The following is a 13242-nucleotide window of genomic DNA, read 5'->3' on the forward strand; positions in this document are numbered from 1 at the left end:
GTTAAAGCCTCTGATGATGTCAGTGTTAAATCCTCTGATGATGTCAGTGTTAAATCCTCTGATGGTGTCAGTGTTAAAGCCTCTGATGGTGTCAGTGTTAAAGCCTCTGATGGTGTCAGTGTTAAAGCCTCTGATGGTGTCAGAGTTAAAGCCTCTGATGGTGTCAGTGTTAAAGCCTCTGATGGTGTCAGTGTTAAAGCCTCTGATGGTGTCAGAGTTAAAGCCTTTAAACAGTGTAAGTGTGTTAAAGCCTCTGATGGTGTGTGTTTGTGTGTTCCAGGCCCTGGCGGTGAGCGACCACTACCCAGTGTGCATCACTGTGAAGGCCGCGCCGAGGAATAAGGGTTAACGTCTTGTCCTCGTATAACGGTACCTTCCTGAGGACGTCTCGGTGTCACCCTGGTGGTCTGTGTGCTCCAGAGCCATCAGACCATAAGATAAATTAATCACACCATCATGGTCAATGAGCTGCACTGTGTGCTTCAAGGTTATTATAGGTTTTGTGTTATATATTTTTATATATATATATATATATATATATATATATATATATATATATATATATATATATATATATATATATATATATTATATTTGTTTTTATTTCTATTAGTCTTTTTTTTTTATTGTTGACTTAATCTTAATCTTTATTGTTGACTTAATTTATTCCATCTGATTTTTCTAAAAACATTTCTATTTGGTTTTGATATGATGGTAGTTTCAGTGTTAGGCTGGGTGGCTAATAGCTAGGAGGCAGGTATGTGTTGTAGGTTGGATTTCTAGAAGTCTCAGACCTAGATTACAGATTATTACAGATTAGATTATTACAGACCTACACCCAGAGCCAGAGCAACAGACCCAGAGCAACAGACCCAGAGCCAGAGCAACAGACCCAAAGCAACAGACCTAGATTACAGATTATTACAGATTAGATTATTACAGACCTACACCCAGAGCAACAGACCCAGAGCCAGAGCAACAGACCCAAAGCAACAGACCCAGAACAACAGACTCAGACCTAGACCAACAGACCCAGAGCAACAGACCCAGAGCAACAGACTCAGACCTAGACCAACAGACCCAGAGCAACAGACCTAGAGCAACAGACCCAGACCCAGAGCAACAGACCCAAAGCAACAGACTCAGACCTAGACCAACAGACCCAGAGCAACAGACCCAGAGCAACAGACCTAGACCAACAGACCTAGACCCAGCGCAACAGACCTAGACCAACAGACCTAGACCCAGCGCAACAGACCTAGAGCAACAGACCCAGAGCAACAGACCCAGAGCAACAGACCTAGAGCAACAGACCCAGAGCAACAGACCCAGAGCAACAGACCCAGAGCAACAGACCCAGAGCAACAGGCCTAGACCAACAGACCCAGAGCAACAGACCTAGAGCAACAGACCTAGACACAGAGCAACAGACCTAGAGCAACATACCTCGACCCAGAGCAACAGACCCAGAGCAACAGACCTAGACCCAGAGCAACAGACCTAGAGCAACAGACCTAGACCCAGAGCAACAGACCCAGAGCAACAGACCCTAGACCCAGAGCAACAGACCCAGAGCAACAGACCCAGAGCAACAGACCCTAGACCCAGAGCAACAGACCCAGAGCAACAGACCCAGAGCAACAGACCCAGAGCAACAGACCTAGAACAGCAGCACTATGTCTGGGGAGGACGTCAGATTTGATAGTGAAGCGAGGCCTATTGAAACATTACCATCTTCTGGCAGCATTTACCTGACAGATTCAGAAGCTTGAAAAACCCATTAGAAAAAAATCTGAACATAATTTATGTTTTTTATTTTATTTAGTTTAGTTTTGGAATCAAATATAGTTTCATTACAGTTTTAGTTTTTAAATCGAGTTTCTTAATTATATATATATATATATATATATATATATATTTATTTTTTTTATAAATCGTTTTTTAATGATTAGTTTTAGTTTACTATAATAACGTTGGCGTACCTTGCTCCAGCCAGCACTCAGAGGTTAATGTGTGTGTTTCCTTGTTGCTAGGCGACCAGCTGTGCCTGTGACCAGCTCATTTGAAGCATCTTGCTTTTCTTCTTCTCCTGCTTTGTTTACCACATGGCACATCCTATTACCTAGTAGTATCACATGGCACATCCTATTACCTAGTAGTGCACTATATAGGGAATAGGGCCCTGGTCTAAAGTAGTGCACTATTTAGGGAATAGGGCCCTGGTCTAAAGTAGTGCACTACATAGGGAATAGGATACCAGAGTCATGTTAAAAACACCTGACGACATACAAATGGCTTATCCAAATGTAAAGGATTATTTCCTCAGTTGAACCAGTTTGTAATATGTCATGTAGCAGTGTTCTTTTAAGGAACATTATTTATAGCTAACATATGTCTGTATATCCTATATCAGAGAATATATTTGGTATTTCCTATATCAGAGAATATATTTGGTATTTCCTATATCAGAGAATATATTTGGTATTTCCTATATCAGAGAATATATTTGGTATTTCCTATATCAGAGAATATATTTGGTATATCCATATTAATGCATACTGTATTTGAAAGTATTTCTTTGCCATGTGTTGCTTTGTGATAAACATGCTCAAACAGAAAACTAGTATTGTGTGTTGTTTTCATTTGTAATCTTTTCAAACTTTTTTATTTTATTTTTTTACAAATGTTATTCTATTCTACAATTGAAATCCCAAGTTTCAAGAACATGGTGAAAAAAAATTGTTTTTGAAAGGACAAAAAAAGATTCACTTCATTTCACCTTTTTGTTTTTGTCAGGGCAGGCTAACGCGTTTCGTCAGTTAGGCCTTCATCGGATCATCAAGAGATGTGCAAAAGACATATTTTTTTATTTATTGCTGGTGCTCATGTGATAATTACAATTGCCCAAACTTGTGTGAGGGCGGTGCATAGTGGTTTTCAAAACATTAGTCAACAAGTAATTGTTACAGTATATAATATCCAAATGCACAGATCAACAAAATAAACTTGACAAATAGCATTTAGGTATCATGATTGCATGTAGGAAATTTGAGATATTTTGGTGCAATTAATTACTTCCTAGTGCACAATTAAGCCAAAAAAAATAGATGTTTTGACGTATGAAAAATAAATGTTGAGGTATGAAAAATAGATGTTGAGGTATGAAAAATAGATTTTGAGGTATGAAAAATAGATTTTGAGGTATGAAAAATAGATGTTTTGAGGTATGAAAAATATAAAGTCTCCAAAAATCGTCTGAATGAGAACCTTGTTTAGACATCGTGGATGGATGGTATTTAATCTATCAATCCAAAACATCTCTCATTGTGAGAGCATTTTAGGGAGGTTGCCAAGTCCGACGGATGGGGCCTGTTCCAGGATCACAAAGCTTAAAGAGGTCCAAGGGCCACATTTGGCTTCTAAAGTAGTGTTTTGCCAAAGAATATTTGATATTGCCAGTGTGGATCGCTGTTTTGCGTTCAGATATATATATATTTTTTTTGTTCAGCCCACATAGGCTTTAACACATGGGTACGTAAGCATATAAAATCAAATAAAAGTGTATTGGTCGCATACACAGCTTAGCAGATGTTATAGCGGGGACAGTGAAATGCTTATACACAACGTTGGTAGGTGTGTGAAGTATTTACTGTGTTGTTTACATTGAACACATCTTCCACACTTATAGGTCCCCGTGTAGGGATAGCAAGTTTGAATGTTTAGTTTTTGTAGGTAGAATTTTTCGAGCGCCAACAGAAGGTCATTAGGGCGATTCACTGAGTCGTCAAGTGACTTTAGGAATTTGACAATCGATTGTAGGCCTTCAGCATGGGGGAACGCAGGTGTACAGACTGGCCACATCATCATAATGAGCAGCACATATGAATCCATTGGAGAGCTATTTAAGCTGTTTAAAATATACTTCTTTTTTTTTTTTTTAAACGATGGCAACTTAAAAAGCATATCTTTCAGAAAAATTTTATTAATTTGGAAAGGGGCTCTGTGACTGATCCTATACCATTGACTGAGTAGACGGGTAGAGGCTGAGTAGACTGGTAGTAGGACTAGTAGAGGCTGAGTAGACTGGTAGAGGCTGAGTAGACTGGTAGTAGGACTAGTAGAGGCTGAGTAGACTGGTAGAGGCTGAGTAGACTGGTAGTAGGACTAGTAGAGGCTGAGTAGACTGGTAGAGGCTGAGTAGACTGGAAGAGACAAAGTAGGACTGGTAAAGACTGAGTAGACAGGTAGAGGCTTAATAGACTGGTAGAGGCTGAGTAGACTGGTAGTAGGACTGGTAGAGGCTGAGTAGACTGGTAGAGGCTGAGTAGACTGGTAGTAGGACTGGTAGAGGCTGAGTAGACTGATAGAGGCTGAATAGACTGATAGTAGGACTGGTAGAGGCTGAGTAGACTGGTAGTAGGACTGGTAGAGGCTGAGTAGACTGATAGAGGCTGAATAGACTGACAGTAGGACTGGTAGAAGGCGTATATTTTTGTTGTCTGGTTCTCTGTGTTTTTGATTAGATATATTTCTCAATGACTTTCTTAGATTTTTGCAATCATTATCAACCATTTTTTCATTATCTGTTATTTCTGGTTTGCTCTTATGCTTCTTTAGATTAGCCAAGGAGGCTAATTTGTCAAATATAAAGTTTATGTTCCAAACGGCCAAATTTACACCTTCATTGCTGAAGGAGAATGTTAAGGCAAAAAAGTTGTCCAGGAGAGATTGCATTTTTGGGCTACTAATTGCTTTTTTGGTAGATGTCTACTGTTTGCACTCCATCTATAGGCTTGTTAAGTACCATGTAATTTATTGGGCCGTGATGCTTCATGGTTGGGTTCTGCTCTTCTCAGATACACTGTGATTTTACTGTGGTCTGAGAGAGGTGTTAGTGGGCTGACTGTGAAGGCTCTGAGAGACTCTGGGTTTAGGTCGGTGAGGAAGTAGTCTACAGTGCTGCTGCCAAGGGATGAGCTGTAGGTGTACCTACCAAAAGAGTCTCCTCTCAGCCTGCCATTGGCTATGTACAGACCCAGTGTTTGACAGATCTTCACGAGCTGTACTCCATTTTAGTTTTTCACTTTGTCATAGTTGTTTCTGTGGGGGTATGTGGGGAGGGAAAGGTTATTGCTTCTTGGTAGGTGTTTATCCCCATGACTGTTAATAGTGTCTTGTTCTTCTGCTGTTCTAGCATTCAGGTCTCCACAGACCAGTACGTTGCCTTGGGCCTGAAAGTGACTAATCTCCCCCTCTAGAATGGAGAAGCTCTCTTCGTTGAAGTAGGGTGACAGGGGGGAATGTATGGTGGCACAGAGGAAGACGTTTTTATCTGTCAAGATAGCCTCCTCGTTGATTTTTAACCAGATAAAGAATTCTCATTTATTGATCAATTCGATTGAATGAATTAGTTCAGATTTATACCATATTAGCATTCCCCCTGAGTCTCTGCCCTGTCTGATTCCTTTTAATTTAGTGGATGGTAGGATTATCTCCCTATAACCTAGTGGACAGCCAGTGGAAACATCACCTCTGCACCATGTTTCCTGTAGTACTACAATATCAACATAATCCATTTCTTTCAGGAAGTCTTGGTTTCTGCTCTTTAGCCCAAAAGCAGAGGACTTCAATCTTTGTAAATTCCAACATGCAACCTAAAAATATTATAATTTTTTCCCCCTTTACCTTCAAAATGAGACAAACACTCACAATCCAACAAGAACTATTAAAATAGGATTTTTCAATTAACGTAAACTTGTATTATGCAAATGTGATTTGTTTATCATTTAAGATAGAATTTGTGTCATGCCACTTGGGTGGATGTAGTGTGAGGAAGGTGGACTTATTGTGCTCATCTTACCATGACCCTCGGCCGATCACGTGAGCATCCATGACCCTCGGCCTATCACATGTGAGCATAGTAGACTCAGCATTTGTTTAATGTCACTCATTTGGTTGGTGGGGGCTGGGCCAGTTGCTCCTCTCACAGCCAGTGCGTAGCTCTGCCTGCTGGGCTGTGGCTCCTCCAAGTGTGGGTCTGCGGTGGGGGGCAGGGGGGTGGGAGGCCTCGTCTGGGTGGCTCTGAAGCTGGACTGGGGTGGTCTGTGCTGCGCTGGCTGTGGTGGTCATTGAGGTAGGTGGTGCTGTGGTCGTGGCTGGGGGTTCCAGGATGCTGGTCCGGGGTGTTGTCTCTGTGATCTCGGCGGGGTGGAGATTGCTCCGCTGTTCCTGGCTGTGGTGGGCATTGAGGTTGGTGGTGCTGTGGTCGTGGCTGGGGGGTCCAGGGTGCTGGTCCGGGGTGTTGTCTCTGTGATCTCGGGGGGGGGGGGGGTGGAGGTTGCTCCACTGTTCCTGGGTGGAGAGGTCGGGCTGCGGTTTAAAGCGACGTCCTTGAGAGTCATGGCAAGGATGGGGACTGTCTCCCTGTACAGGTGAACCTGGTCATAGAGACAGTCCAGATCGAGGGTGGGATGGTGGGCCAGGTGTACATTGGGTCGCAGGGCACAGTCCCGGGATAGGCTGGCGTTTATTCTTTGGATTGTGGCAGGGTGGAAGTCCTTCCTCTGTAGAAGGGTTAACACCATGATTCTTGAGTTGGGGAAGATTGCGGAGGCCTTCTCGATCACTCCCCGTAGTGAAGTCGCCACCCTTTCCTGCTGAGCACGCAGGTCGTTGCTTCCGGTGTGTATGATTATGTGGCTTGGCGACCCGAGATGGGCCTTATCAAGCAGCTCCATGGCACTCTGCGTTGTTGGGCACCACACCTTTCTCGTTTTGTGTCGATGGGAAAAGCTTCTTCTCCTGAACAAACTTCCCATTTGAGTCCATCAACAGGACGATGTCAGCCAGTGTTTCTTCTGGACTGGAGGGGGCAGATGGGGGGCTGGTGGGTGTTACAGCTGGGGTGTGGCTGTTCTGTGGGCTGGGGAGGAGGGGTGCAGCAGCCAGGGCTGGGGAAGTCTGGCTGGTTGAGCTGGGCTCCTCTGCTGTGTGAGGGCAGGTCATAGGGTGGTGATCTAGCTGCTCCTGCAGCCTGTCCTCTGTCTCTTCTGCAGCTCCTCTCTTAGTGTGGTCAGATCGTTATTACTGTTCTGCCTGTCTCTGTGGCTCTCTCTCTCTAATCAGAGACCAATATGTTCCAGGCAGGGCCTCAGTGTGGAGAAAGAGTTGGGGATGTTTAACCAGACTCACAGCGCCCCCATCTGACAGAACTGCAGAACAGGACGGAACGCGAACACACAGCAAGCGACAGAGCAGTTCTGCTTCCTGTCAAGATGATGGCGCTGTAGTACTAGAGTACTGTTTTCTCACTGTGAGGGAGCATCCTGTTTTCTCACTGTGAGGGAGCATACTGTTTTCTCACTGTGAGGGAGCATCCTGTTTTCTCACTGAGGGAGCATCCTGTTTTCTCACTGAGGGAGCATCCTGTTTTCTCACTGAGGGAGCATCCTTTTTTCCCACTGTGAGGGAGCATCCTGTTTTCTCACTGTGAGGGAGAATCCTGTTTTCTCACTGAGGGAGCATCCTGTTTTCTCACTGAGGGAGCATCCTGTTTTCTCACTGTGAGGGAGAATCCTGTTTTCTCACTGAGGGAGCATCCTGTTTTCTCACTGAGGGAGCATCCTGTTTTCTCACTGAGGGAGCATCCTGTTTTCTCACTGTGAGGGAGCATCCTGTTTTCTCACTGTGAGGGAGAATCCTGTTTTCTCACTGAGGGAGCATCCTGTTTTCTCACTGAGGGAACATCCTGTTTTCTCACTGTGAGGGAGCATCCTGTTTTCTCACTGTGAGGGAGAATCCTGTTTTCTCACTGAGGGAGCATCCTGTTTTCTCACTGAGGGAGCATCCTGTTTTCTCACTGTGAGGGAGAATACTGTTTTCTCACTGAGGGAGCATCCTGTTTTCTCACTGTGAGGGAGCATCCTGTTTTCTCACTGAGGGAGCATCCTGTTTTCTCACTGAGGGAGCATCCTGTTTTCTCACTGAGGGAGCATCCTGTTTTCTCACTGAGGGAGCATCCTGTTTTCTCACTGAGGGAGCATCCTGTTTTCTCACTGTGAGGGAGAATACTGTTTTCTCACTGAGGGAGCATCCTGTTTTCTCACTGTGAGGGAGCATCCTGTTTTCTCACTGAGGGAGCATCCTGTTTTCTCACTGAGGGAGCATCCTGTTTTCTCACTGAGGGAGAATCCTGTTTTCTCACTGAGGGAGTACTGTTTTCTCACTGAGGGAGTACTGTTTTCTCACTGTGAGGGAGTACTGTTTTCTCACTGTGAGGGAGCATCCTGTTTTCTCACTGTGAGGGAGTACTGTTTTCTCACTGTGAGGGAGTACTGTTTTCTCACTGTGAGGGAGTACTGTTTTCTCACTGTGAGGGAGTACTGTTTTCCCACTGTGAGGGAGTACTGTTTTCCCACTGTGAGGGAGTACTGTTTTCTCACTGAAGGAGTACTGTTTTCTCACTGTGAGGGAGAATACTGTTTTCTCACTGTGGGAGAATATTGTTTTCTCACTGTGGGAGAATATTGTTTTCTCACTGAGGGAGAATATTGTTTTCTCACTGTGGGAGCATACTGTTTTCTCACTGTGTGGGAGTGCTGTTTTCCCTGTGAGGGAGTACTGTTTTCTCACTGTGAGGGAGTACTGTTTTCTCACTGTGAGGGAATACTGTTTTCTCACTGTGAGGGAGGATATTGTTCTCTCACTGTGAGGGAGAATATTGTTTTCTCACTGTGAGGGAGTACTGTTTTCTCACTGTGAGGGACAATATTGTTTTCTCACTGAGGGAGTACTGTTTTCACTGTGAGGGAGTACTGTTTTCTCACTGAGGGAGAATACTGTTTTCTCACTGTGAGGGAGCATACTGTTTTCTCACTGTGAGGGAGCATACTGTTTTCTCACTGTGGGAGTACTGTTTTCTCACTGTGAGGGAGCATACTGTTTTCTCACTGAGGGAGAATATTGGTTTCTCACTGTGAGGGAGCATACTGTTTTCTCACTGAGGGAGAATATTGGTTTCTCACTGTGAGGGAGCATACTGTTTTCTCACTGAGGGAGCATACTGTTTTCTCACTGTGAGGGAGTACTGTTTTCTCACTGTGAGGGATTACTGTTTTCTCACTGTGAGGGAGAATCCTGTTTTCTCACTGTGAGGGAGAATCCTGTTTTCTCACTGAGGGAGAATCCTGTTTTCTCACTGAGGGAGTACTGTTTTCTCACTGTGAGGGAGCATACTGTTTTCTCACTGTGAGGGAGAAACCTTTGAATCTCAATGTGCGACCACGAATTTCAAAATACAAACTCACAGGGTTTTGTCATCATTACTATCCCATAATATGTTCTACGTAGTTTTAAAGCAGAACGCTTGACAATTAACTACAATGGCCATAATCCATTGCGTGGCTACTTTCCCAATCTGTGTTTATTTTAGGCCTGCTACATATGAGAGACAGAATACGTGATCAAGAGGAAACACATACAGAGCAGTTGCTCGGAGAGGTACTGGTATTCAGCAGTTATTATGCCTTTTAATACTTTGAACTACTACTAGGATAGAGGTTGTCAGACAGCATAGCAGCTCTATATAAATTAGATGACTTGGAACTTGAAATTAAATAAAGTCCTTAAACAATAAAACTAACTGTAATATACACAACTTAAATAATTGTACTAAAGTAATGTGAATGTGATGGACATTCACTACCATCATGGGACTTGTATACATATTATTTTATTCTGTATTGTTACAGCAGTCAACCCACATAATGCAGACTGCATTTAATGTTTTCAAAAAAATATATTAACTTCCTCAAAAAGCACAAATCGCTCAGCACTAGAAACCGGTGGATGAATACGTCTGTCTATAAGAGGAGTGATCTGCCCAGAGACAATGTACTACAGAAATAGTTTCATTACCAGAAGAATTCAAAGAAAAATACAATTCATTTAATTTCATAATAAAAAGGGAAAAAACTAAAGATAAAGTGTTCCTAAATCCCTGTTTTAATATAATCTCTATTTAAAAAAAATACATCCAGGAAGCTTGAATCAGTTCCCAAAATATTCTAATCTGAAATACAAGGAAGCTATTAATTCACCCTCTGCGTTTCCAAATAGTAAACTATTCTTCCTTAGATGGTGCACTTTATGGGCCCTGGTCTAAAGTAGTGCACTATATAGGGAATAGGGCCCTGGTCTAAAGTAGTGCACTATATAGGGAATAAGGTTCTGGTCTAAAGTAGTGCACTATTAGGGAATAGGGCCCTGGTCTAAAGTAGTGCACTATATAGGGCCCTGGTCTAAAGTAGTGCACTATATAGGGAATAGGGCTCTGGTCTAAAGTAGTGCACTATATAGGGAATAGAGCCCTGGTCTAAAGTAGTGCACTATATAGGGAATAGAGCCCTGGTCTAAAAGTAGTGCACTATATAGGGAATAGGGCCCTGGTCTTAAAGTAGTGCACTATATAGGGAATAGGGCCCTGGTCTTAAAGTAGTGCACTATATAGGGAATAGGGCCCTGGTCTTAAAGTAGTGCACTATATAGGGAATAGGGCCCTGGTCTAAAGTAGTGCACTATATAGGGAATAGGGCTCTGGTCTAAAAGTAGTGTACTATATAGGGAATAGGGATCTGGTCTAAAAGTAGTGCACTATATAGGGAATAGGGCCCTGGTCTAAAGTAGTGTAGTATATAGGGAATAGGGCTCTGGTCTAAAAGTAGTGCACTATATAGGGAATAGGGTCCTGGTCTAAAAGTAGTGCACTATATAGGGTATAGGGCTTTGGTCTAAAGTAGTGCACTATATAGGAATAGGGCCCTGGTCTAAAAGTAGTGCACTATATAGGGAATAGGGCCCTGGTCTAAAGTAGTGCACTATATCAGGAATAGGGTGCCATTTGGGATATACACACTGATTATTCCATGTACGATAATATCATTAGAATGAAGATTTTAGAGTAAAAGTGGGGGACTTCCCTGTTGACCTAGGAACAAGGACAACAAGGTTCCAGATTTAGCAACACAGTATATAGAGGGCACTGTTCAGATGACTAAAATCTGGTTCTCTTGACTCTGCAGATTTTTCCCTTCAATTGAATGCTCTAGTGCCCCAAATGTCTCCCTTTAATAATTCACTACTTTTGACCAAGGCTTAAGTTAACTGGGGGTATGCTGTGGTCGGAGGGAGGGGTGTGGTGGTGGGGAAGGTTCTAGGGCGGTCCAGGTGACTAATAAAATTAACAGGAGCCCCATGGAGGTCAGGGCCCCGAGGCACGTGTCCCCGGTCAGTATTCGGCCATAATTACTGCAAGTTTATATAACTGGCTAGACGAACTACCAATCTATAAACTGATTTTAGCCCAGTCTACAGTTCAGCTCCAGGAGATTTTAGCCCAGTCTACAGGCTACCGTTCAGCTCCTGGGGGATTTTAGCCCAGTCTACCGTTCAGCTCCTGGGGGATTTTAGCCCAGTCTACCGTTCAGCTCCTGGGGGATTTTAGCCCAGTCTACCGTTCAGCTCCTGGGGGATTTTAGCCCAGTCTACCGTTCAGCTCCTGGGGGATTTTAGCCCAGTCTACGGGCTACCGTTCAGCTCCAGGGTATTTTAGCCCAGGCTACCGTTCAGCTCCAGGGGATTTTAGCCCAGTCTACGGGCTACTGTTCAGCTCCAGGGGATTTTAGCAATGAGGTGCTTTAAAACTAAAAGCAGATTTACCTAGATCTGTGGAAACAAACCAACCTTGTGAACGGGTTTGGTTTCTAATCCTTAAGAGTCTAAACAGGGGCTCGAACGCATTAAGGAAAGAAATACCACTATTCAACTTTTAACAAGGCACACAAGTTAATTGAAATGCATTCCAGGTGACTACCTCATGAAGCTGGTTGAGAGAATGCAAAGCTGTCAAGGGAAAGGGTGGCTACTTTGAAGAATCCCAAATATAAATTCTATTTTGATTTGTTTAACACTTTTAAGGTTACCACGTGTTATTTCATAGTTTTGATGTCTTCACTATTATTTTACAATTTAGAAAATAGTAAAAATAAATAAAAACCTTTGAATGAGTAGGTGTGTACAAACTTTTGACTGGTACTGTATATACACAAATCATTTAAACAGTGACCGGGATAACACAATAATATCAGGGACTTTTGTTCCATTGTGGTCCCTATATTTGCTGCAGTAATATAAGGACTAAATGACCATCTCCATCTGGCTTTCGGGGGTCACCTTAATTTAAAAACATAGCTACATCTGTGTGGCTTTTCTGTTTTGTGTAATGTGCAGTAGCCTACATGTATATCATAGGCTATGCATTGAATAATGGCACAATCATTTGGGCTTTGGCTCATATGTCTAAAGTAGGGCTCACAAAATGTATTTCATATATGGTTCATCAGGCTCAGGCAGCATCAGACTTACAGTTGAAGTCGGAAGTTTACATACAACTAGGTTGGAGTTATTAAAACTCGTTTTTCAACCACTCCACAAATTTCTTGTGAACAAACTATAGTTTTGGCAAGTCGGTTAGGACATCTACTTTGTGCATGATACAAGTAATCTTTCCAACAATTGTTTACAGACAGATTATTTCACTGTATCACAATTCCAGTGGGTCAGAAGTTTACATACACTAAGTTGACTGTGCCTTTAAACAGGTTGGAAAAGTCCAAAAAATGATGTCTTGGCTGTAGAAGCTTCTGATAGGCTAATTGACATAATTTGAGTCAATTGGAGGTGTACCTGTGGATGTATTTCAAGGCCTACCTTCAAACTCAGTGCCTCTTCGCTTGACATCATGGGGAAATCAAAAGAAATCAGCCAAGACCTCCGAAAAAAAATTGTTGACCTGCACAAGTCTGGTTCATCCTTGGGAGCAATTTCCAAACGCCTGAAGGTACCACGTTCATCTGTATAAACATTAGTACGCAAGTATAAACATCATGGGACCACGCAGCTGTCATACCGCTCAGGAAGGAGACGTGTTCTGTCTCCTAGAGATCAACGTACTTTGGTGCAAAAAGTGCAAATCAATCCCAGAACAACAGCAACAGACCTTGTGAAGATGCTGGAGGAAACGGATACAAAAGTATCTACATCCACAGTAAAACAAATCCTATATCGACGTAACCTGAAAAGCCGCTCAGCATATGGATATTTTTGGATATTTCTCCAAAAAGTACGATCTTTGTCCCCATGTGCAGTTGCAAACTGTAGTCTGGCTTTTTTTAATGGGGGTTTTGG

At 42.9% G+C, this 13242-nt stretch overlaps 1 protein-coding gene across 1 annotated transcript in view; it reads left to right on the plus strand.

Annotated features, from left to right (window-relative positions):
• The window catches only part of LOC129815823 (deoxyribonuclease gamma-like), a 17674-nt gene extending 15054 nt beyond the window's left edge, over window positions 1-2620 (plus strand). Inside the window, exon 8 of the mRNA XM_055869962.1 lies at window positions 281-2620. Coding sequence (XP_055725937.1) covers window positions 281-349 — 69 coding nt within the window. The 3' untranslated portion in view covers window positions 350-2620. The remainder of the gene's footprint in view (window positions 1-280) is intronic.
• The last annotated feature ends 10622 nt before the right edge of the window (window positions 2621-13242 follow it).

This window comes from Salvelinus fontinalis, chromosome 18, assembly GCF_029448725.1.
Source record: "Salvelinus fontinalis isolate EN_2023a chromosome 18, ASM2944872v1, whole genome shotgun sequence".
Taxonomy (NCBI): Eukaryota; Metazoa; Chordata; class Actinopteri; order Salmoniformes; family Salmonidae; genus Salvelinus; species Salvelinus fontinalis.